General features: G+C 35.4%; 1 protein-coding gene and 1 pseudogene across 1 annotated transcript; both read right to left on the bottom strand.

The window, feature by feature from the left end:
* Positions 1-905: 905 nt before the first annotated feature.
* On the bottom strand, positions 906-3,412 carry LOC149176783 (protein TIFY 10b-like). The gene is made up of 5 exons (XM_089423192.1): positions 2,849-3,412; positions 2,659-2,737; positions 2,079-2,256; positions 1,557-1,614; positions 906-1,256 (listed from the first exon to the last, which is right to left on the bottom strand). The coding sequence occupies exons 1-5, from the start codon at positions 3,286-3,288 to the stop codon at positions 1,151-1,153; spliced, it is 861 nt and encodes a 286-aa protein (XP_089279318.1). The 5' UTR covers positions 3,289-3,412; the 3' UTR covers positions 906-1,150.
* Positions 3,413-20,410: 16,998 nt separating this feature from the next.
* LOC149176782 (uncharacterized) lies at positions 20,411-26,334 on the bottom strand (annotated as a pseudogene).
* Positions 26,335-27,075: the final 741 nt, after the last annotated feature.

Genomic DNA, 27,075 nt, shown 5'->3' with positions numbered 1-27,075 from the left:
GAAAACTAGAATTTGGATATGATTAAAGAAAGTTATATATTGAAAACCATACTTTGGATACTATTCATGATTCAGAAAAGTTATATATGAAAGCTAGTACTTTGGATAAGACTCAGAAAAGTTTGAATATGATTCAGGAGCTTCCTTTTAAATTTTGGACAAAAAAATTAAATATCTAAAATTGCTTGGTGAAATTTCCAATAAAAGATCCCATCCAAAACTTCGATTAAAATTTTAGAAAAAAAATTGATTAAATTTTAGTAAAGTAAGAAAATTTCGTGTCAAACATCAAATTAATTGCAAATCAACTTATAGCCATCGTTAAAATCCCTCCAATGCCAAAAAAAGGACTAATCACTTTGAAACTATTTCAAGAGCCCAAACCCACATATGAAAAATTGCTTTGTAACTAATCACTTTAGAAATATTTCGAAATTGCTTTGGGACAAATCACTTTGGAAATATTTCGAGGGCCAAGACATATATATTGGAAATATTTCGAGGGCCAAGACATATAGATATGAAAAATCACAATTAGACTAAATATAAAATTTTCTCAATTTCATTTTTATGAACATTTTGATATTTTCCAAACCCATTTAACCTTGACAAATATTTCTAAATTTTCAAAATATCCACCGTACTTAATACCTCACATTTTATACCCCTAACAATAATTTTATAGACTAGTAATCGATATAGTTCTGGAAATATAATATCTATATCTATATCCCGCATGCAGAATATGTAAAATCAAACACGGACCTAGTCGCAGCGATCTTTTTGATGTCGCGATCGATTTCTCCAAACAAACAAATATTTAAAGTTAACGCAAAGTGTATAACAAGGATTCGTAAATATCTAGATATTCGTTGTAGTGGGGACGTGTTGCAGCACACATGAGAAAAATACAGCAAAGAAGTCATGCTTTTCCATTTTCAAGAAATTTATGAAACACGAACCAAACAGAAGGTAGTTGTGGTCAGCCATCTTCAGTAACTAGAACTGGGCAATCTCGATTAGCGGACTATAAATACCTATGAATAACGGGAATACACAGCGGTATTAATGTATCATGAAAATGCGCAATAAATTGTTGTTCTCGAAAATCTGAGAGGGACTTGCGTGGCCAAAAATTACGGAAAGAATTCTAGTCCAGTCGTATTGCCGATGACGGGGACGGTGCATATTGTTGAAATTTACTATCATCTGCTGCAGCTACCGTACTATATGGAGACTTTACGTTCGCATGCAGCCTGCACGGCACAACAGATGACAGCAACTTCTATTTTTAGTTTTTAGTGAGAGCTTAAATTACTGACAGTCCAGAATAAGCACTCAGACACAATGTATTTACTGTACTTTCGTGCAATATATGCAACTTTACATCTCTCTGTACAAGAAAATTTCAAGATGCAACTTTACATCTCCGTGTAAAAGAAAATTTCAGGATGCAATATATTACGAGGACATGCAATCAATAAACATTCAGCTGGCACAACCCATTCACCATACACGGGTGCATAATGTTTGTAAACCAGAAGTAATTATCGTACCTGTCCTTGCGCTTCTCCAGAAATCGCTGAAGAGAATACTTCCTTGCTAGTGGAAGATCTGATCACAAGTCATTGACAAAAGGCATGACCAGGAATCAGTAGTCTTTATAGTGAAATTATTATGAAGTAATTTATATCTTGTTTAGTTTAGTTGGTTGTACAACTGGTTGAAGATTAGTAATCATGGTGATTGTGTCTTCAGACAGTTAGGGAAGTAGACGTTTAAAAAAAATCTAAAAAATTTAAAGTTAGTGTGATTCAAACTAAATGCCATCAAAAAAATATCATACAATGTTTTAGGGTTTTTCAAAATCTTAAATTTATTTATAAAAATCTGCACCAAATGGTTGCACATAATTTCAGAGAAAACAATCAAAAACGTTAAACAAGGTCATGCCAATAAGGATTAATAGATTGCCATCCAGAAATATTACTTGAATTTACCAACGAAGTTTTGACCAAAAAAAAATTGTATTATCTCATATGTTGATGGTGCTCGACAACTGGTGGCCTTAGTCCTACCTGCGTACATCTTGCAACTAGCATGTGCGTGCTGGATCCATGACCCCTTCGATAACTCCATACGAGGAAGTAATGTTTTCAGCTCAGTGATCTGCGATTCACGGCCCTTCGGGGCAACTGGAATAATTGGATAATTAGAATAATTTACACCGCCGGCAATTAACAATATGGCTTGAGCCTGTACCAGGAAACAGATGCCATTATTGGCCTAAACTAGGTCTTGCCAATATTTTAAAGTAGGAAGAGGAGAAAAGCGGCTATTTTCGTATTGATCATTTAAAATTTGATTGATTTCACTTGATTACACTTAGTTTGGTTAAAGGTATTTAAACTTTTCCAATTAGGAACTAGTTCAAAATAATTCAGCATGGACATACACGCTAAATTTCACTTTCCTCAAATATAATTTAACTTACAAACTCAGTGAACTTGTACTGACTCTAAAAATTTATCCAACACTGAATTCACTTTTTCCATAGAAATTCAGTGAACTTAAACTGACTCTCCAAATTTGTCTAACTCCCCAATTTCTGAATCATTACAATTTCCAACCCTCAACAAAAATCTGTCAAACCCATACCTTATTAGCAGGAATACCGTTGTAAACGTTCACTGTTCCACCGTAGAAAATTGTCAATTGTGCACGAGATTGCTTGGGCCTGGATTCAGAAATAAACTTACTTACCATTAACATCACAGACCTACGTGAACACAAGAAATTAGCTGAAAATAAACGTACAACTAACTATTCTATCCTTTGGAATCCACACCTAAAACTCGTCACATATCCAGAACAAACAGCTTGATCATCATCTAACCACGTCTTGTGGTCGAATCCCCCTTTGAGTCCTATTGGGGATCCAAAACCGGACTGGTTGGTGAATAAATTTATGGAACTAGAACATTTTCCAACAACGGAGAGATCCAGTGACCGAGGAATGCACTCTGCAACTGAGCGCCTAGAAACTCCATTAACAGTGCTAATCCAAGAAGGGAAACCCTTTTCCTCCTCACCGTGCTCTTCAAACATAACCCCATCTCTTAATTGGGAAATGAAGCTCCCCTTCTTGCTGTTATCCTTCGCCTCTGCATTGCTTGCAGCAACGGCTGAATTCAACCCGCCCTGGTCATCCTGGATCCCCTCTGAGTTGCATAGATTCTTCATTAACTCAAATTTCTCCTTCTTCCTCAGAACACCAAGGAAATCCATGTCTGCACCAACGCCTCCCACCCTTGACGGAAAAAGAAACACCTCGCTGTTCTTCTTCTTCGATATCACGCCAAGTTTGCCGGAAAGGCGAGGAAAACTTTTCTGAGTTTTTGATTAAAGCGAGTATCTTTAATTATTTGAACATGCGATGAATTATGATGCACAGAAAGACACGCCATCTCCACAAACATGTGGCTTCATCGCGTTTTCCTCTCGGTCAACTGGCCCCTATTCAAATACGGCAAGCTTTGACCATTGTTAATAAATTTTAATAGTGACACTTTGTGTGTGAGGCTTTGATTGGAGGACCATAACTGTAAACTTTTATAGAAATTCCGAGAGGGACCATTGCTTTAGTTCGAAAATCTATAATCCGATGTGTTTGTCAGAATTTGTAAGAGAGTTATTAATATGACTTTAATGTGATTGTTATATGAATATTGGACGGGGATATTTCAAAAATGATTTCAATATTTAGGTGGTGTTTGTTGTAATAATAGAGTGGAAGAGGTGTTGTAGTGGTTGTAAATGGGTCTAAGTATTTATCAATTAATATTGGAAATATGTGATGGTGTCTTTAAAACAAATATTAAATTAAAAAATAATAATAATAAAACATAATGTAAAGTAATAAATAATAAATATTACTTTTAATTAATAAAATTATAAACAAATTTTCCTATAAAGATAAATTTAAATAACATATGTATATAAGTTTCGAGAAACAATTGCAGTTAAATCATCAAGGGGTCACGACTATGAGATCAAAAGAGTAAAAACTCTCATTCTACAAAGTTCACATCTTCATCTAGGCACCCTCACATCTCCTAGTGTCACTCGTAGCCTCACTTTCACACTTGCAATCTAGTCTCCTCCCAACAATAACTTCTTGAAGCTCAGTTTTAATGGGGCCTCAAAAGGTAACCTAGACCATGTAAGATTTGGGGGCACATTCAAAGATCATGTCAACTCACTCCTTTATATCTTCTATGCATATATGGGGCAGTACATTAAAAGTGTAGTTCAACAAAAAAAACTCTTGAAAAATGATTAAAAATCACAATCACATAAGGATATTCTAGTGTTATTGTTTAAGGAGACATGAAACTCATAATCGCAATGATGTCTAAAATCCTCGATGGCTCTCTTTTATTAAAGGTCTCACGATGTTGGATATTCAAATGTATTTTACAGTTGGTAGCCTCCCATATCTAAACAACCCATGTTGTCATCCCCTCCCATATTCATCGAATGGGAAATGAAATAGAAAATAAGCTAGCTAACAATGGTTTCTCTAATCAATTCAATCATCTCTCCTCCCCCTGGTATTCCATTCTTGAATCTTCTCTCAAGCTAGAATGTCAATTCTTAATGCAACAAGATACATCCCCCAAATGGGGTGTCCAAGTCAAAAAATATGGGGATTGTGCTGTTACGCCACACTAACTCATGACCGAGCTACTATGACATGAAAACAAGTCCCTCCAGTGTTTCAATTAAGACATGCAAATTATACAGATGACCATAATATCTCTCCACCTTGTGGGCCTACACTGCATTCATTATTTAACATGGTTATCCATGTAAAAAGGGATTCCATGGGACTTGCATTTGTTTTATATTTCTAACAATATAGCTCTCATGGATATGGATGGTGGGAAAAATCTCATCAATTGTCCTACATTCAATGATCATCTATTAATGGGTACTCAGCCAAGACTTCATAGACCACATAGGGATACTTATAGAAAGGAGTAATATGGAGCACAAAAAAGTTGGGTTTCCTCAAAAATCAAGTTCCAATCCTCATGCGTTGGGAATTCCTTTCTTCTCAATTCTCTAAAGCATGTAACAGGCGCATCATCTCCTACCTAGTACCATGGAATTTTAGCTGGGGGAGTCAAACTACTAGCTCAATGATCAAGAGGGAAATGTTGGCCTAGCCCAACTATTTACTCTTCCTAGGCTATCGTTGGCATCCTCCCTCTCAACACAATGGTTCTCTATACTTTTACATTCCTTTTGGGCACGCAATACTCCATACCTCACACATGTACAAGTCGACAACATAGTGTCATCCCCTAGGCAAGCCCCGTCCAAATCAAAGAAGACCTGTTGTGCATAGGCATCTTCAGAGTCTTTGGTTATTTTCTTCCTTAACTCTTGGTTTCACCAATGTTATTCTCCAACAAATTTTCCAGGCCTAGAAGTGATTCCACCTCTAGCACATCTTAGTAAGGTTTGAGAGTGGCATTTGGGCTCCTCCACACTTGCTAGACCACTCAATCCTACCACAAACCTCTCAAATTTTTGGTTGGTTGTCATGCCCCTATGAAGATCTAGAGTAAGGAGGGAAACAAATTACTACCAACATAGAGGCTATTCCAAAGACCAAATCCAAGCCCAAAGCTCAACCACTTTCTACAAGGATTTGACCCGTCAACCAAACCAAGAAAATATTAGTCAAATGAAAAGGGAACTTTCCAATGAGCAAAGTAATCTTATAGATGTTGAGGTGTTCACTGAGTTGGAAGATTGAGTTCTTAATGTTGGTCATATAAGGGGAATGTATAATTACAACATGTACAAATTTGACATCTACTCATATATCAACTTTTTCTTGGGGAGACTGTTTGTAGATCAAAATGAGACCAAACACGAGATCATCTTATCTCTTAATAAAATGAAACAAGTTCTAATGGAAATAAAATGCATAATTGTAAAAATTAAATAGCAAATGGGACATCCTATTGATCTTGGCTTTTCTCGTGGTAGTAACAAGTATCCCATCCCATTCAAAGCTATTGATTATGAGAAAAAAACATACATGCTTATTTTCCTCTCTACCTATAGTTTATTTTTATGCTTTCCTACCTTAGCTCCATGAAGAAGAATGATTATGTGACAAAATAGATAAATCTCATGTTTTTCTTCAGGCAACAAAAAATTCCATATTTTCTTTTCATATTTTGAAACAATTGAAATTTTCTGTTGGGTATAGTTTCACTAATGGTAGGCTAGCACAAACTTCTTCTACCATGAATATAAATTTCTGAAAGCAGGAAATACAAAATTTTAACTCATATAATATATATATGTATAAATTAAGACCCGTTTAACTATATAAGTTAAAATAATTATTCATATTTATAACTCCTTGATTTAAGAAATTTTTACTTAAATTTAATTAACAAGCATATAAATATTCAATATTTACAATAATCTCTCTCACACATATATAATTAAAAAAAAAGTATATTACCTTTGAAAAATATATATATAATTTTATAAAATAAAAATAAGAATATTTTCATATTTGAAATTTATATTAATATAGTCAATAATTTATTATTTAAAAGAGGATAAATCCATTTTAATGTGAGATTTTTCAAGTAAGGATTTAAATGTTTAGAAATCCAAATTTTCCCTCAAATTTTACACTTAAAAATAACTTTGTATCTTGAAAGATTCGTTTTTCTTAAGCCCTTGTTAAATAGAACTAAGATAAATTTTTCCCAATTTAAATATAATTTCAAAAACTTTTTAAAATATCTATAAAATTAAAAATATTTATATTATTTAAAAATAGAAAAATATAATATTAATTTAAATATTCAGAGTGATATTAATTATTTTTAATGAATTTATTTTGAATAATGAGATGAATGATTACTATCTTTTTTTATTAGGTTTGAATTGAGTTTATATAACATGTAACATGTACTAATTAAAATGTAAAATATTTAATTACATTAAACAAAACATAACAATAAATATAAAACTTAGACAAATAATTAAATATTATGTTAATTTAGTTATAAGTATAATATTTCACTTGGAAATACATTAAAATTTATTTTTAAATATTTAGAAACTAAAATAAAAACATATATATATATATATTATTTGGAAAATAAAGTTAAAATTATATTTTGTAGATACTATAGAGAATTAGATCATGTTTGCCTAAAACTCTACAAATAAATGATTTCTGGAACTTAAGGATGAAGAATCAAAACAAGCCCTCACTAATGCACAAAGGGAGCAATTGAGGATAATAAAAAATAAGAATGTGCACGCATTGCAACTTACCCAACAAGGAGTGGACCAAATAGTATTCCAAAAGATTATGACCATCTCTTCAGCGAATACAATGTGGGAGACTTTGGCGACGAGATATAAAGGTATGAAAAAAGTCAATGTTGTTAAGTTACAAAATACTAGGAGATATTTTGAAAGTCTACAGATGAAGGAAATAGAGGATATGTATTTATTCATGAATCAAGTTTTGACTATTATAAAGTAGTAAAAGATTTATGATGATAATGATTTAGAAGGTCCTCATATCTTTGTCTACCAAGTTTGATGTTGTAGAAGGATCTATTGTCGAAGCCAAGGATTTGAAAACGTTAGCAGTTGATGAATTGATGGGACCACTTCTATCCCATGAGGCGAGGAAAGACAAAAATAAGGATTCCTCCTTTGAAGCCACTTTTAAAAGTCAGGTTTCTATATTAAGAGACAGAGGTTGAGACAGAGGTAGATTGAGAGGTAGAGGACGAGGTGGAAGAAGTGGTTGTTAGAGAGATGGAAAAGAAGAGTAGGAACAATAGAGTGGAAGAAATAACAGAAGCTTCAACAACAATCAAAGAGTCGGCAAATAAAATGTTTGATGTTATTATTACAACAAATTTCGTCATTATGTGTGTGGTTGTAGAAATTAGAAGATAGTTGATAAAGGAAAGTAGAGAGCTAATGTCACTACAAAAAATTGTGACTCCATGTTCATGGCTAGACATATTATGCATGAACCTTTTCATAATGTTTGGCTATTAGACAGTGGTTGCAGTAACCACATGACTGGATACAAGTGTAGAAATTCTCACTGTAGATCACCTCATAATGCAATATAATAAAGCAAAATACTTGATCTACCTCTAAAAACAAATTTGCGGAAGCTTAATCGATTTTGTGCAAGATAAAATAGAACACATATAATAGATGAAGAAGAAAACAATCACACATGACCACAGAAGATTACTCTGTGGAAAGCCTCAGCTAAAAACTCCACTATTTGTTTTATCATACAAGTGGAAATATCTCTGGATTACACAAAGCTTTAGCTCACAAGCTATCCAGCTCTTAGTACAATTCCTCTATACTTCTCATAGACTAAATAGACACAACATATGCCTTCCTTCAATCCTCTAAGCCTCCTATTTCCTTTCGCAGTTTCTCTTGGGTCCTCCAGCTGCAACCCGTGTGATTCTCACGTCACACATGACTCTAACCTCTGAAATAACTATGCAATCCCAAAGGAGATAATTCCTTCTGCATGGATGAGCTTCCTATATAGGAAAATTACTCCAACTGGTAGTACACTGTCCCATCCTCTGATCTCAAATGGTTCTCTGACTGAACTGACATGAATGAGTTATTTATGAGAGAATATTCAGTTATATGAAGTACACTAGTTACATGCAGGCATGCATTAACTAACTAAACTCACAATCAGTTCCACAAACTGTTGGAACTAATCTAAGCGGACTTAACTCAGTTAACTGAGCTAACTAATTGCAACTCAAAGTACAACTCATCCTGATCTCCTTAATTAAGGGATAACTTCCTCAATCAAAGGTATAATTGTTGCATGTCTTCACATAGACTTCATGTTTGATTTTCTCCAACTAATTAACTCAAGATGAATTAATTAATTATTTTTCAAACAGCTGCTAAGATCAAATTCGAATTTTAATTCTCAATTTTAGTTCAGGGACTAACTAAAATTGGAATCTATCCCGAAATGTTATTTATAGCAATGCTATTTTTAGCATTTCTATTTTATCATTCCTTGTTGCTATTTCCAACACTGGTACCTGAAATGCTATTTATAGAAATGCTATTTATAGAATTTCTATTTTTAGCATTTCTTGTTGCTATTTTCAACACTCCCTCTCAACAAGAAAGACATTCAACTCGAACCCGATCCTGAACCTTTGGAATGTTCTACATGCAACACTTCTCCCTAGTGTTGTTGCTCCAACAACTCTAGAAACAAAAAATATCCAACCTGAATCAGAATGATGCCTCTGTCATCAAAGTCTCTAACTGCTATTGCCTTTGTCGACTGAAAACTCTGCACCTCTGTGCTCTTCAGTATCTGACTCCTCTAGCCTATGTCACTTTTATCTCTGACTGCATCAATCAAATTGATTCCCCCAACTGCATTCATGTTGCTACTGCTCTTGTCTCCCAGCACTGCATCCGCACTGTACCTCCTCTCATCATGTTGCATCGTGTTGCCCACTATTGCACTGCAACTCAGTTATTGATGCAAGAAACACCCTCTAATGTTGAAGCTCCCTTTGTCGCTGACAAGTGCTCCGTCTCTGACCTTTGCGATACTGTAATAACTCCCTGCATCTTGCACCGTTGCACACCTCTCTGTGCCATCTTGCATTGGTGCAACACACCTGTGCCTCTCGCATTGCTGCAGCTTGCTAGCTCTGCACTGTCTTGGGACTCCTGCACTGTAGCTCTCTCTGCTGCTCCATCCGCATCTAGCTCTACCCACTTAGCCAATCTTGCGACTCCTCGTCAAGGCTCCCGTAGCAACGTCTAATCAAAGAGACTAGGTACCTCAAGGATCCTACCCCTATTTCAGCCTTCTTGGGACTATCACTCCACATCGCCCCACCTACCACCTGGAGGTATGGATGCATGTGATACCTCGGCCCACTTGGCTCAAAATTTCCCCCTACTAGAGGTCTCTGCATGAGTGGATGCCTCCACTCGGTCTCCTCTCCTCTTCTCCAGTTGTGGCTGCTCCACAAACTCCTGAAGTTGCTTCACCAATTGTGGCTCCTCCATAATTGTCTGAGACTTCTTCTGGCGCTGCATGTTGAGAGGTAATGTACTCTCCCTCTCCACCACCAAGTCCCCAATAGTTGCCTTGATCCTCAAGGATTTGCATGCATCTTGAACCTCAAGAGCATACAGGCTCTTGACTGGTGAACCAATCTGCTTCACCTATCTCATGGTGATGTCTCTAAGGAAAGCCTTTCCCTTACTGAAGACTACATCATAGCCTTTGTTTTCTAACATCATGATCGATACGAAGTTCTTCTTCAGTCCTGACACATACTTCACATCTGTCAAGGTAATGCGAGCTCCATGCTCCCTCTGAAAACAAATCGTGCCCATACCTAAAACACTATACTTTTCATCATTACCCATCGCTATGAGTATCTTGAGGTGTTTCTCCTCCAAGGTACTGAATAGACTCTTATCGATGGTCATGTGGAATGAGGCTCCACTGTCAAGAAACCAACCACAACCCATCATCAATGAAACCATGCATGCGATGAGGGTAAAATCCAATTTGAACTAAGAGGCCAATGCCTCACCTATAGATCCTTATTCGGATCCCTTCTTAGATTTCTTCAATGGAAAATTAGTTGCATAATGGCCCACCTCATGAAAATTAAAACATCTCACTTTATATTTGTCAATCTTCTTCCCACCATGAGAAGAACTCGATTTGGGATGATAATCATTCTCCTTCCCTTTCCTTGCCTTACTCGCTAAGGAGAAATTTTCTTCATCCTCCCTGGATGAGGAACCATCTCTGGTGCTCCTCCTGATCTCCTCCTACATTAGATCCGACCATAGTCGTTCCCAATCTGGCAGTTTCTCTCTTCCATTCATTGAGTCCTCGTAGCTATTCCAGCTCTTAGGAAGACCAAGGAGAGAAAGACTCACCATGTCATCATCAGTTTTCATGATTCCTACACTTCCAATCTCATCCCTGCAGGTGGTGAGCTTGTACAGATATGTAGAGATCGTGTCGCCCTTTTCACACTTGATTTTCCGAAGCTTGTCTTTCAGCGCCAGCTTCCTATGATCGTTGTTGTTCTGATATAGATCCCTCAATGTTTTCCACATTTAAAATGGTGTCTCCTTCCCATGGAGACTCGAGACAATGTAGTCTCGAACTCCCCCTAGAAGAATCCTCCTCGATCTAGCCACACATTTCTTCCATTCCACCAATTATTGGGCATTAGCAACTACTGGCTTGGGGACTTCTTGATCAATGAAGTCCTTCAAACCGTTGTCCTCTAATATTACTTCCATGCGATCCTTCTAGGCTATATAATTCAAGATTCCATACAGGGCATACTCGAGTCCCAAACTGTTGAACACCATTGGTGAAATTTGAGATGTGATAAGAATTCGATTTCTATAATCAGGAATTTTAAACTTCGAACTTCTCCCTTCTTTGTATACTGTTCTCCGCTTTGATCACCTTTTCTCTGATACCATGTAGAAATTCTGACTGTAGATCCCCTGATAATGCAATATACTAAAGTAAAATACTTGATCTACTTCTACAAACAAACTTGCGGAAGCTTAATTGATTTTGAACAAGATCGAATAGAACACATATAACAGATGAAGAGGAAATCAATCACAAATGAACACAAAAGAATACTCATGCGGAAAGCCTCAACTAAAAACCCCGCTATCTGTATTATCATACAAGTGGAAATATCTCTGAATTACACAAAGCTTTAGATCACAAGCTATCCAACTCTCAGTACAATCCCTCTATACTGCTCATAGACTAAATAGACACAACATATGCCTTCCTTCAATCCTCCAAGCATCCTATTTCCTTGCGCAGTTTCTCCAGGGTCCCCCAGCTACAACCTGTGTGATTCTCACCTCACACACAACACTGACATATGAAATAATTGTGCAATCCTAAAGGAGATGATTCCTTCTGCATGGATAAGTTTCCTATATAGGAAAATTCCTCCAACTGATAGTACACTGTCCCATCCTCTGATCTCAACTAGGTCTCTAACTGAACTAACATGCGTGAGTTATTTATGAGAGAATATTCAGTTATCTGAAGTACACTAGTTACATGCATGCATGCATTAACTAACTGAACTCACAATCAGTTCCACAAATTGTTGGAACTAATCTAACTGGACTTAACTCAATTAGCTAAGCTAACTAATTACAACTCAAAGTACAACTCATCCTGATCTCCTTAATTAAGGGATAACTTCCTCAATCAAAGAGATAATTGTTGCATGTCTTCACATAGACTTTGTTTTATCTTCTCCAACTAATTAACTCAAGATGAATTAATTAATTATTTTTCAAACAGTTTCTAAGATCAAATTCGAATTTTAATTCTCAATTTTAGTTCAGGGACTAACTAAAATTGGAATCTATCCCGAAATGCTATTTATAGCAATGTTATTTTTAGAATTTCTATTTTATCATTCCTTGTTGCTATTTCCAACACTGGTACCTGAAATTCTATTTATAGCAATGCTATTTATAGAATTTCTATTTTTAGCATTTCTTGTTGCTATTTTCAAAAACAAGAATATGGCTGCAAATATGGATCAATCTGTAAAGACAAAGGTAAAATTGGGGACTAACAAAAATGTGTTTGTTGATGGAAAGGGAGTGGTCAACATTATGACCAAGCAGGGGGAGCTGAAGATAATTTCAGAGGTATATTATGTTCTTGGTTTTAAACATACTCTTATATGTGTTGTTCAGTTAATGTAGAAAGGATACATAGTTATTTTTGAGGGACAAGATTGTGTTATTTCTAACAATACCACAAGCAAGTAGTTGATAATGAAGGTGCAGATGACGGGCAAAATAATATTTAATCTAATCATCAATTACAAAAGTCAGGTCAGTTATTTTATGGTTGCATATTCTAATGATTATTAGTTATGACACTTTTGGTTTCGAAATTTTCATTTCTTTGGTTTAAGATTGTTACAATAGAAGCAAATGGTTAGAGGATTACCTCCCATCAAAGAACCCTATAGTACTTGTCAGTGTTGTATCCTAGGAAAGCAACATTGTGAAGGTTTTCTTAAAAGAGTTGCATACAAAGAAAAGTAGCCACTAGAGCTAGTCCATATAGACCTATATGAACATAGTTGATTGGTGAAATTTATTACTTCCTCGCATTCATTGATGATTTCAGTAGAAATACATGGATTTATTTTTTGAAGTAGAAGTATGAAACTTTTGAAAAGTTCAAAGAATTTAAATCCCTAGTAGAAAACCAAAGTGATAATCGGATCATGTATTGAGATAAGATCTTGGTGGATAATATTATTTGAATTCATTCCATGCTTACTACGAACAATAGGGAATTAGAAGCCAGTTTACAACCAGACATTGTAGGAGAATGTTGTAGAAGAGGGAAATAACCAATCAATTATGAACATGGCAAGGGAACTATTGAAAGGAAGAAACTTGTCTAATGCGTATTGGGCAGAAGTTGTTGCGTGTGTTGTTTATGTGATAAACAAATATCCTACAAAGAGCGTGATGAACATAGTTCCACAAGAAGCATGGTTAGGTATGCCTTGTAGTGTATCTCATCCGAGAGTGTTTGGATGTGTAGCAATACATGTACCTAAAGAGATAAGAGACAAGTTAGATGATAAAAGTGAAAATTTCATATTTATTGATTATATTGAGCAATCAAAAGCATATAAGTTATATAAACTTGCCACGAAAAAGACTATAATCCACAGATACAGTGTGTTCAAAGAAAAAGAGTCATGGAATGGGAATCAAGACAAAACAAGATGTAAGAGTACCACTCACGGAAGAAGAGGATGTAGCAAAAAAAGAGTAGCAAAGATCACAGTAGAAGACAACAAACAAAGTCATGCCAATAAGGAATCCAAGATATTATGAACAACATGGATCTTCAAGTATATCAACAGACCAGAATACTCTGATCTATCAATCAAGTGATGAATCATGAAATGGTAAGAGAAAAAATTCATGTCTACAAGATATTTATGATGATTTGGATGTTACTTTATATTTTTCATTGTTTTCATTTCAACCTTCGTCGTTTGAAGAAGCTATCAAATATTAGAATTGGGTGCAAGTTATGGATGAAGAAATAGAATCTATAGAGAAGAATGATAGTTGGGATTTAGTTGGTTTAGCAAAGGTAAATAATATCATTTTTGTGAAATGGGTGTACAAGATAAAGTTGAAAGAAAAAGGTGAGATTGGCATATTTAAGGCTAGACTTGTAGCAAAGGCATTTTTGTAGCAACTAGGAATAAAATTTGGAGAAAATTTTTCTCCAGTAGCTATATTTGATACTGTATGAGAAGTCTTGGCACAAAAAAAAATGAATAACTGGAAAGTGTATTAGATGGATGTAAAATCAAATTTCTTGAATGACATAATAGAAGAAGAAATATATGTTCAACAACCTCTAGGTTATGAAGTCGAAGGTCATGAAGACAAAGTTTACAGATTGAAGAAATAAATTTCTGGATTGAAGCAACCATCAAAAACGTGGTATAGAAGAATGACAGTTATATGTTCAAAAATGGATTTAGCAGAAGAAATATTGAACCCGTCTTGTACACAAAGGTAAATGAGCATGGTCAATTTTTTATTGTTTGCTTGTATATGGATACTATGATTTATATTGGTGATCTTGAATTATATGAGTTTAAAGAAGCAATGAAGAAAGAATTTGAAATGATAGATCATGGTCCTATGAAAAATTTTCTTGGCATATAATTTAAGCAATGGGAAAGGGATTTTTATTTTTCAAAATAAATATGCAAAAGAATTGTTGAAAAGATTTAGAATGGAAAATTGTAAACTTTCTCCTACACTAGTAGCGATAGGTACAAACTTAAGTAAGGGTGACCAAGGATCAGATGTCAATCCAACTCTATTCAAAAGATTGGTTGGTAGCCTTATGTATCTCACAAATACAACACCATATAGTATTCAAGGAGTTAGATTTATTTCTAGATTTATGGACTCTCCAAAATACCCATATTGGAAAGGGTGAAAAAGGATTATGAGATACATAGCAGGAACTACAAATTGTCGCATATTTTATGTAAGCACAAAGAAGAAATATTTGGTTGGATATACTGACAACAACTTTGTAGGAAGTTTGGATGATAGGAAAAACACTTTTTGTTATGTGTTTCATCTTTGTTCAAGTGTTATATTATGTGCATCTAAGAAGTAAACTATTGTGATACTTTAATTAGCAGAAGCAAAATATGTAGTAGCAACATCAACAACATGCCAAGCAGTATGGTTACAAAGACTTTTGGATGGAATTCAACAGAAAAAGCAAGCATAAAAAATAATCTATTGTGGAAATACCTCAACCATTATAGTATCCAAGCATAGTGTGTTTCATCAAATAAGAAATCATATTGACACAAGATATCATTTTATTAGAGAAATTGTGAGAAATGGACAATTTTATCTAAAACTTTGTAAATAGAGTGATTAATTGGTTGATATATTCACCAAGCCATTAGCAAAATATGTATTTTAGTTTCACAGAGGAAACTTAGGCATTGTAAGCCTAGATGACACTTAGACCAACAAACATGTTTAAGTTGTCATGAGCCATGTCTTAGTTTAGCAGTTGTAATTAAGGGGGAGTGTTAAAAATAGTTAATTACTCCTAGATGCTAAGCATTTTAGATTTAGAGTGTGAGTTGAGTATTATATTCGGAAAGGTTCAATTTAGTATGTGTTTTCATGTTGAAGTTAGCATCAGTTGAGTCGTTAGTTAAAAAGTATAAATACACCACATTGGGTTCATTGAAATCAAATCAAGTTTGTGTGATCAAAAGAGAAGAGAAGAAACTCATATTGTTTTTGTGTGTCAAGTTTGTGCCTTTCCTCGTCTTCCTTTCCAATAGTAGCTTCCAGGTTAACCTCTTTTGTTGTGGTAATTGTACTAGTATAGCAGTAGCAGAAAACCTAGGTAGGGCTTTCCTCATGTTTAATGTTGTGAATCAATCTAGACCAACAAAACTACCTCATTTTGAATTCAAAAGCATTAAAATACTTCTTCCGATGACTTCCTTTTGAAGAGTCAAGAAAACTAGAGGGCACACTGAAACAAAAACACAAAATCCAATGTGAAGCTATAAAACAACCATGTAAAATTATAATTTGCTTACACAAAGATAAAAATAAATATGCCATAGAAACCTCCAAAAAGATAAGATTGGAAAAAGTAAGAAGGATTGTCAAAAATATAAAGGATATTTTCTCACATGCCAACAGAAATGGGAATAGTACCAAGTAAAAAACGAAACAAAGACTAGAATTTATTGCATTTTTTATCCTGCATGAGATTATAAAATCTACTAGATAACTCAAACAAAATTTTATGTAGCTAGTTTATGCATTATTTTATAAATTAGAGTACAAATGTTTAGATTTTCCCAAGAAATGATTCAACCCTCGTAAGAATAGCAATAAAACAAGACCAAAGAAGTATTAATTTTCAAAGTGTTGGTGTTCAAAGCTCAGTTATACTAATCCACAATTGTTATGCATATATTTCCCTTCATCGAATGCTTCAATGAGATCAATAAAGTCTAGCTCCACCTTATAAATATTCTAAATTTGTATAAACACTATAAATAAAGAAAATTTCTGCAAACGATTGACAAAAAACATTATAGACCACTGCCATGCTAGGGATTGCATAGGGAAGCTCAATAAGGCCAATGGTTGCACAACTCCCCAGAAAAGTAAGGTACATAAAATGAAGTACTATAGAAAAATAAGTGTAGAGTGGTGTATGCCAGTACTTAACTCGAATAAGAAACTTTGATAGTATACTGCAGGGATCCAACTAGTTAACAATGAATAACCACTCGGTCCTTCAAAATTGATTATCATGGAAATAAATGCTTCACATTAGCAAATTATTTTAGAAGAACTGCCATAGTTATGATGCAACAGTAGAAACCATAATACAATGAAAATACATACTTAAAAAAAGGTTAACACAAAATAATATATACAATTGCAAACCGTGGAACATGCCATATTAAGAAATCCAAGAAAATAGAACTCAACAACCATATGAATGCAATGAATAACCTCAATATAAATGTACTGATATATTTTCTCTGTTCTATCCAAGACTCAAATATCTCGTTTGAGAAAGGCAGACTCAGAAAGATATACAAAATAATTACTTGATTGATTTAAGGATGCACCTATAATGAGAATCTATGCACTCTTATAACGATATAACTTTGAAAAAAACAATAATCCTTAACATAACTAGAACATGTTCCAGTGAATATAACTCATCTCATAAATTTCAAATATATGAGAACTAGAGTACCATGGTCCATGATGAAAATCACTGTGCAACAGAGAATATGAATAGAACCCATCATATAAAGTACCCCATAACATGATACATATGTTGATACCAAAAAACATAACTCCCTCGACATCCCGTAATAGCATAGATGATAGCTACAAACCAAATTTTCACCCCCTATGAAGTAAATTGTGGAACAAAATTAGTTTAGAAGAGAAATCGACACCTACTAGTACCTATAAACAAATAAAATTGTATCACTAAAAGAAGGAAAAAACATTTTTAATGCTCACCGTAACCTCGGAAAATGGAGAAAAAAAAGTAAGTCCTTTAATAACATCCTCTCCTGTTTTTTCCTCGTTCGGATTCCTGTAATGATTAATCAACCCACGCCTTAACAATGGCTTTGTACTGCCCATAATCATCATAATTCCTTACACCCAATACAATGTTTCCAACAATAAATAATGATACAATGAAAATATTTCATTCATTTTAGGGGAAATTACTGTGTTAAAAAAACCAATTTCAAAAGGTGGCCAAAACAAAACAAAAGGCAAGTTTCGAAAAAATTGAAAATGACTTCGATATTTGTAGGGACTAGAGGTCAACTCAATTGTTAATAAATGCAGTTTATTCTAGCAATGGATTTCATAGACTGTAGTATTTTATTCAAAGTAGATAGAGGCCAATTCGAAGGTAGATGACAAGATGGCGCAAATGGAAAACACATGAGTCCCATGATGTAAGGTCATCCAGGCGGTGAAGAACACACATCTTACATGCAAGATGCCCCACATGTGGCATAGTGCATGTTCAGATGGTAACTATTAAAAAAACGCTACTAATTAATTATTCACTGTGTATTGTGTATTTAATTTAGTTAAATATTAATTTTCATGCAATGTGCCCATAACGTTGCAAGCCTTTATATGCATGAAACTTCATAATAATCATCTGCATGTTGAAGAGCCTTGTTACTGTGACTCTAGCTAACTAGTCGGTGGGGTTTTGTACCATTCAGATCATTGTCTAATGTGGTCTATTCCTAGGGGCATTCGAACTTAGTATATGAATATCCTAGGGGCATTCGAACTTAGTATATGAATATTGGATATTTGTTAGAGGAAATCTCATTGGTGACACGACACAAAAACAATCCTCAATTGATTTTTTTTAGGTTTTTGTATCTCTGAGATTTGGTTCAAAGGTGGTTAGGAGAAAATTCAGGGGAACTCTTTGTCATCTTCTTGTTAACATCTAACCGCAAGGCATAACTTAGCTCATATGATCTTCGAGGCCAATGTGATCATATTATCTTTGTTTTTAGCTCCTAGTATGAAGCTATACATTGAAGCATTTTGGATTATACTATATCAACATATTTGCAGATATGCATGCTTATTGGTCAACGCACCTAGCTAAATGGAAAAGAGTTTCGGTTATTTACCCTGGTTTTCTTTTCCCTGGCAAGGTAGGAAAGGACTTTAATTGGTATATATGATTGGTGGAACTTGATTATAGAACCTAGGTGCATCAAGGTTTCAATGGCTCGGTGATGTGCTTTCTCTATATTGAAGAGATGGGATTTATTAGTGCGTATGGAACTGTTGGGAATTTCTGATGATTCCGAACAAAATTTAACAGAGCAGAACAATGCTTTGATACCACTGTTGGGTATTTTTCTAGTAAAATCCCAAAAACAAACAAACAAACTGCACACATAGACAATGCTCTGTTTCTCTGTTACAGGATCTTTTGCACAGGGAAGCTAACTTGTTTTCTGAGAACATAAATTTTTCACACCCAAAAAAAACTTTGCATTCATCAATATGACTGCCTGTTACAAAAAAAAGGTCTTCCTCTTAACAGAGGGATTACAAAACTGCTGTTACAAAAATAGTCTTCCTCTTAACAGAGGGATTCACCAACAATACATTTCAACCAATCAAGTATTTACTCTGTCTCCTTCTGAGATTTTACACTGCTGTGTGTAAAAATCTCATTTACATTTACTGCTGTAAAAACAGAGTTTTACATATACTGCTGTAATAAAAAAACTTACTTACATTTACTGCTGTAAATGTAATTCCTTACATTTCATTAAAAAATCTCCTTTACTGTCGCGCTGCTGCACCTTTCTTGCTCTTCATGTTCAACAAAGCATTCACTGCAATGTGTGCTTCCATTTTTTATTACAATGCTCCCCCTGTTTTTCTATGATGGCACTGTTGTGCATGCCTCTCTTAGATGTTCGCTGCTGCCTTGCCTCTGCAATTCGCACTGCTGTGCGTATTTCATTTCATCACACTGCTGTGCTTCATTCTCCACACAAAATTATTAACATACGCTGCCCCTTTTCACTCTACGCACTGTTGTGCGATGCATACTCACCTTGCTTCACTGCCGCTAGACTTTTTGTTTCATTCATCCCATGTGCTAATAAATCATTACAGCCACGAGCCCTTTGTGTTTGGTTATGTAAAATGAACCCTTGCACTGTTGTGCAAGTCACGATGTTCTTCACAGAAGTCAACTTGGGTTTTTCGCTGCAGCAAGCCCTTTTGTTTCTTTGTTCAATCATATAAACCCAAAACAAAACATATATAAAAAACGACTCCCAAAGCAAACATTTTATTTACGTGCCATAAATAAAAAAATCTTCTACCAACTATCTACCACTGCCATTTAATTCTCAGCATGGCGAAGGTACTTCATAAATTAATTCATTGACAAGTCGGCGGTCAAAACAAAAGTTTGATTTTACTCCACGCAATCTCATTTAATGCATGTCTAAACTCAGCTTGGGTTTGATCAACGGTGGACAGCGAGCCACGCAATCTCATTTAATGCATGTCTGAACGCAGCTTGGGTTTGATCAACGGTGGACAGCGAGCCTTGCAATCGGACGATTGACGGAGATTTCGGGAGGCCTTATTTGCTGAACGTTAGGCTCCGATAGAGCAGTGGTTTTGCAAACGTACAGAGGACCACGCGTCCAAAACTGATTGCGTCGGAGGAGAGCGTACGAAAACCACCTGCAGACCAAAGGCGGTCCGATAACTCACGACGGTTTTGCTGAGCTGTTTTCCTGCTGCCGTCGCTGTCCACGTCCGCCAACACTGAGTATGGCAGCAGCGAATCGTTCGAATCCCTTCTCGCTCCAGTCATCTCCAATCCCAACTAGAAGGTAGAGGCAATCATGCTCAGGTGTTTGCAGTTCTTGGAACAACGCACGTGAATTAATATTCCAACAGGAACTACTCGTCTTTCTTAAACTCTTTAATCATGTGGATTATCCAAAAGTTGTTGGTGCTTTTGTGATTGGATTTGATGAATTTCCTATATTATGATATTATAAATGAAATTGAGAGGAGTATCTATGTGTGGTTTTGACGTAAAATGTTCTTCTTGTTCTTTCTGTTCCTGAGCAACAACAATATTTGATGTAATCTCATGTTCACACTTCTTAATTTCCTATTAATTTGTAGCAATCTAGCATAAGTTTACGTTTTTAGGAAGAGTTTCATATGAAGATGCTTACCAAAGAATTGGATGATTCCATCTTCTTCTTGCTTGGTTGAATCGCTATAACAATAGCTTGCCCTGTTTCTTTTGTGGCTTCCATTGCACTACAGATATTGGATCGAGTTCGGATCTCCATTTGTCAAAGCTGAATTCTTTGTACTTTTTGGCTTGGCTAGGTGGTGATGCAACGAAAAAAATCAAAATGCTTTTAATTCCACTCAAAAGGCTCTCAAGCACAAGCAGAAAAGGAAACAACCACAAATAAGAACATGGCAGGTTTTCGTTATTTCAAGTATTTACCCAAATGTCAGTTTTGGCTATCTCAGGTATCTACCCAAATGTCAGTAGTCGGATGCTTACCTGAATGAACTTCCATTCACCCTCACTTTTTAGGTCAGAAAGACCAACTTATATCTCATGCTTTCTCATTTGTGGCAAGATATGAGGAAATCAAGTAATAGGGAGGGGCTCGAAAAACCCTGTACCGAAACCCTTACTTGTGGTTTTCAAAATGAAATTGATTCTACTCCCAGCACTGCAACTCTATCCGCCTTTATAGGTTTTGTCTCTCCTATTCTATATGTCTATGACATTAAATGAAAACATACTTTGGATACCAAGGAACCAAAGTAGATTCTTGATTTTCCCTTCCTTGGACCACAAGATCTAATACAAACCAGGTCTGTTAGGTAGCAAACCATGTTGGTTTTCTTCTGTGTTGCACGGGTACCTGCACCCGGGGGTGGGGTTCTCGAACCCGTCCCGGGTTCCTGCACCCAAGTACCGGATTCAGGTACGGGTTCTTCCCAGACGAACCCAAAAGAATCGGGTTCTTCCATGAAGAACCGGATTCTTCAAAAAAAATTGGGTTCTTTTCCTTTAACGGGTTCTTGGGTTCTTCGGTTGCTTGGGTTCTTGGGTTCTTCGGGTTCTTCGGGTTGGGTTCTTTGGGTTCTTCGGGTTGGGTTCTTTGGGTTCTTCGGGTTCTTTGGGTTCTTCATAAAAAAAACTATATTAAAAATTTAATTTTCAAATAATTTGTTTTATTGAAATTTAAAAAATAACTTATAACAAAGGTAAAAAACTTTAAAAACCCTAAATCTTTAAGACTTTAACTCTTTATGCAAGCAAATATCTGATAGACTGATACCGTGATACGTGATTATTCTTGGCCGCAAAGCACCGCGACATACCAGAAGAACAAACACCGTGATCACTGATTACTAATTTCATTTAACTTTTAAGTTTTTTCCACTTGGTTGAGGCTTGAGCTGTCCCTGTTTACCATTTCTGGCGGCAGTGGGCAGCTTCAGCAGCAATGGGCAGTGGGTAGCTTCAGCAGCAGTGGACAGAGTAGCTTCAACGACAGTGGTTTTTACGAGTTTTCATTTTCAATTTTATTATTCCATGAAAAAGTTTCACAAGACCCGCGTGTGAAAAATATAGGTGCATTATAATTTATATTACACATTTGAACAGTGAACACCCACAGGGGCTCAACTACATTAAGTTGCATTACACTTTCATTGTAAGTGGATCACAATTGCCCACTAGCAGTGACTACTGCAATATCCCTAATGCCATAGGTGTTCGTGATTAGTCAAAACCAAAAATCCAGGCTTGTATACCTGTGTTCTCTGTTCCAACGATGAGCTTTGTGTAACGGAACATAGCCACCATCTAATTTGTAAGGCTCCTTGGAGCATATTAGCAAGTTTAATTGCAATGTTTTCCATCGACACATAACATTGAGCTGGCAAAACATATAATAAATAATTCCCTTCTCTATACAGATGGACATTCAATTGTAACAACTCAATTTAAAAGCTAAATATGTCACTTATGTCGAGAACATAGAATATATGGCATCCAAACCAGAATTGGAAAAGAGACCTCTTACTCTGTAATTTGAGCCTGCAGATTCTTGTAAATCAATTGGAATGAAACATTCATTCCCGAGCCAAATAACCATCAAATTATAAACTATAAATGCACACATACAGGTTCAGACATTTTCGGTCAAATAGAAAGTAGGATTGAGACCAACCATAAGCTGTAATCAGCTGATGCTGTTAAATGGCGAAGAGCTATTTTGGACAATGGCTATATTAAGTATCAAAATCTGCCAATTTCTCACAACATTCTCAAAGTTTTCTTGTTTAAAGTTGAAAAAATATACAAATTCAAATTTCATATATATTATTAATTATAAATTTATAATTTATAAAATATAATTATTAAAATTTAATATTATTATATTACCCGACGAACCCACGCACCCTGTTTCCAAAAATGCAGTCCCCGTCTCCGTCTCCGTCCCGTCCCCATCCCCATCCCCATCCCCATCCCCATCCCCGCACCCACGTTTCTTGGCAACATAGGTTTTCTTTGATGCAACTAAGCTATGAACTATGGGCTTGATGGTGGTTAGGAGAGGTGGCAGTTAAGAAAAAAGAACATAAGAAAAGGCGAGAAGAGATGGCAGCTTAATAGAAGGTGGGCAGCTGTGGCATGTGGGTAGACCATTGATGGGAGGCTAAGATACATTAGATATTTGTAAAATATAAATATATGAAAACCAGAATTTCGATATGATTAAGGAAAGTTATGTATGAGCCAAGTTACTTTGGATATTTATAAACCAGAATTTGGACATGATTAAGAAAATTCATGTATCAGCCAAGGTACTATCCATATTTGTAAAATATAAATATATAAAAACCATAATTTGGATATGATTAAAGAAAGTTATGTATCAGCCAAGGTACTATCCATATTTGTAAAATATAAATATATAAAAACCATAATTTGGATATGATTAAAGAAAGTTATGTATGAAAACCAGACATTAGATCTTATTCACGATTCAGGAAAGTTATTCATGATTCAGGAAAGTTATGTAGGTGTAGGATTCCTAAATATCTAGATTTCGTTGTAGTGGGGACGTGTTGCAGAACACATGAGAAAAATGCAGCAAAGAACACCTGCTTTTGCATTTTCAAGAAATTTATGAAATACGAACCAAACAGAATGTAGTTCTGGTCAGCCATCTTCAGTAACTAGAACTGGGCAATCTAGATGAACGCGCTATAAATAGCTATGAATAACGGGAATACACAGAGGTATTAATGTATTACCAAAATCCGCAATAAATTGTTGTTCTGGAAATATAAGAGGGACTTGTATTACATATTGTTGAAATTTACTATCGTCTGCTGCAGCTACCGTACTATATAGAGACGTTGCGTTGGAATTCAGCCTGCACGGCACAACAGATGACAGCACTGCTATTTTTAGTTTTTAGTGAGAACTTCAATTGCTGACAGATGAGAATGATGGGTTCGGAATAAGCACTCAGATACAATGTATTTACTGTAATTTGGTGAAATATATGCTACTTTACATCTCTCTGTAGAAGAAAAATTCAAGATGCGACTTTGCATCCCCGTGTAAAAGAAAATTTCAAGATGCAATATATTACGGGGACATGCCATCAATAGACATTCGCCATACATGGCTGCATAATGTTTATAAACCAGAATGACAATTAAGAAGTAATTATGGTACCTGTGATTACGCTTCTCCAGAAATCGCTGAAGAGAATACTTCCTTGCTAGTGGAAGATCTGATCATAAGTCATTGACAAAAGGCATGACCAGGAATCAGTAGTCTTTATAGTGAAATTATTATGAAGTAATTTATATGTTGTTTAGTTTAGTTGGTTGTACAACTGGTTGAAGATAAGCCTAGCAAGTAGACCGATAATGAATTTTATGTGGTGGTTGTCCTTTCGATTAGGGGAAGGTGTGACCCAAACTAATGCGACTAAGAAATATTAAAATTTTTCAAAATTCTAAATTTATTTATAAAATGCTCCACCAAATGGTTTCACATAATTTCAGAAAAGACACTCAAAAACGTTCAACAAGTTCATGCCAATAGCCATCCAGAAATATTACTTGATTTTGCCAACGAAGGTTTGACAAAAACAATAATTGTATTATCTCATATGTTGATGGTCCTCGATAACTGGCGGCCTTAGTCCTACCTGCGTACATCTTGCAACTAGCAGGTGCGTGCTGGATCCGTGACCCCTTCGATAACTCCACACGAGGAACTAATGTTTTCAGCTCAGTGATCTGCAATTCATGGCGCTTTGCGGCAACTGGAATAATTGGATAATTATAATAATTTCCACAGCCGGCAATTAACAACATGGCTTGAGCCTGTACCAGGAAACAGATGCCATTATTGGCCTAAACTAGGTCTTGCCGATTTAAGGTAGCGAGAGGGAAAAGCGGCTTTTTTTTATGAATCATTTAGAATTTGATTGATTTGACTTGATTACACTTAATATGGTTAAGGATATTTAAACTTTTCCAATTAGGAATTAGATCAAAATAACTTAACATGTACATACACACTAAATTCCACTTTTACCAAAATATAATTTAACTACGAAATTCAGTGAATTTAAATTGACTCAAAATTTATCCAACACTAAATTCCATCTTTTCCAAAATATAACTTAACACAAAAATTAAAACAACTTAAACTAACTCTCCAAATTTTCCAACCCCCCATTTCGGAATAATTACGATTTCCAACGCTTAACAAAAATCAGTCAATCCCATACCTTATTAGCAGGAATATCGTTGTAAACGTTCATTGTTCCACCGTAGAAAATTGTCAATTGTGCGCGAGATTGCCTGGATTAAAAAATAAACTTACTTACCATTAACATCACAGACCTACGTGAACACAAGAAACTAGCTGAAAATAAACGTACAACTAACTATCCTATCCTTTGGAATCCACACCTAAAACTCGTCACATGTCCATAACAAACGGCTTGATCATCATCTGACCACGTCTTGTGGTCGAATCCCCCCTTGAGTCCTATTGGGGATCCAAAACCGGACTGGATGGGGAATAAATTAATGGAACTAGAACCTTTTCCAACAACCGAGAGATCCAGTGGCAGAGGAATGCGCTCTCGAACTGAGCGCTTAGAAACTCCATTAACAGTCCTAATCCAAGAAGGGAAACCTTTTCCTCCTCACCGTGCTCTTCAAACATCACCCCATCTCTTAATTGGGAAATGAAGCTCCCCTTTCTCAGCAAACAGAGTTTTTGAACGAATCTTCAGACCTCTGAGCATTCTTGCTGTTATCCTTCGCCTCTGCAGCGTTTGCAGCAACGGCTGAATTCAACCCGCCGTGGTCATTCTGGATCCCCTCTGAGTTGCATAGATTCTTCATTAACTCAACTTTCTCCTTCTTCCTCAGAACACCAAGGAAATCCATGTCTGCACCAACGCCTTCAACCATTAACTTTATCCAAATTTTCAAGGTGGTTGCGACAAAATCAAAAACTTTTCAGAGTTTTTGATTGAAGCTAATATCTTTATTATTTGAACATGCAATGAATTATGATGCAGCGAAAGACACGCCATCTTCACAAACATGTGGCTTCATCGCGGTTTCCTCTTGGTCAACCGGCTCCTATTCAGATACTGCGAGCTTTGAGCATTGTTAATAAATTTTACTAGTGACAGCTTTCTGTGCAGAACCTTTTCTGAGGTTTTGATTGGAGACAAATAACTGCAAATTTTGGTTGAAATTTTGAAAGGATCTTTGCTTTAGTTCCAAAATCTATGAATGGGGTGTTTATCAGAATTTATAAGAGGTATTTTAAGTAAGTAATTTATCATTTTAATGATTAAGAGCACGTGTTTCCTCTTAAAAAGTCACAATCTGTTACAGGTATGTATGTATGTTTTGCTAGATTTAGCAGTCAAATAGTTATGACTAAATGAACTTACAATTGGATAATAATAATAATAATAATAATAATAATAATAATAATAATAATAATATCTCATATTAGATGTCAGTATGGCTTTAAAGTTAATGTTATATGAATGATGAATAGGAAATATTTAAAAATAATTTTGATAGTGAGTTGTTGTGATAATAGAGGGAATGAGAAGTTGTACTTCTTGTAAATGAGTCTAAATATTTAGAATAATAAAATATAATGTAAAGTAAAATAGATAAATATCTTTTTAC

The sequence above is a fragment of the Pinus tabuliformis genome, chromosome 4_1, assembly GCF_031772625.1.
Source record: "Pinus tabuliformis cultivar Carrire ecotype Pingquan chromosome 4_1, CPIR1, whole genome shotgun sequence".
Classification (NCBI taxonomy): domain Eukaryota; kingdom Viridiplantae; phylum Streptophyta; class Pinopsida; order Pinales; family Pinaceae; genus Pinus; species Pinus tabuliformis.
Note: the sequence above shows the minus strand (reverse complement) of the source record. Positions and strands in the feature narration are given on the sequence as shown.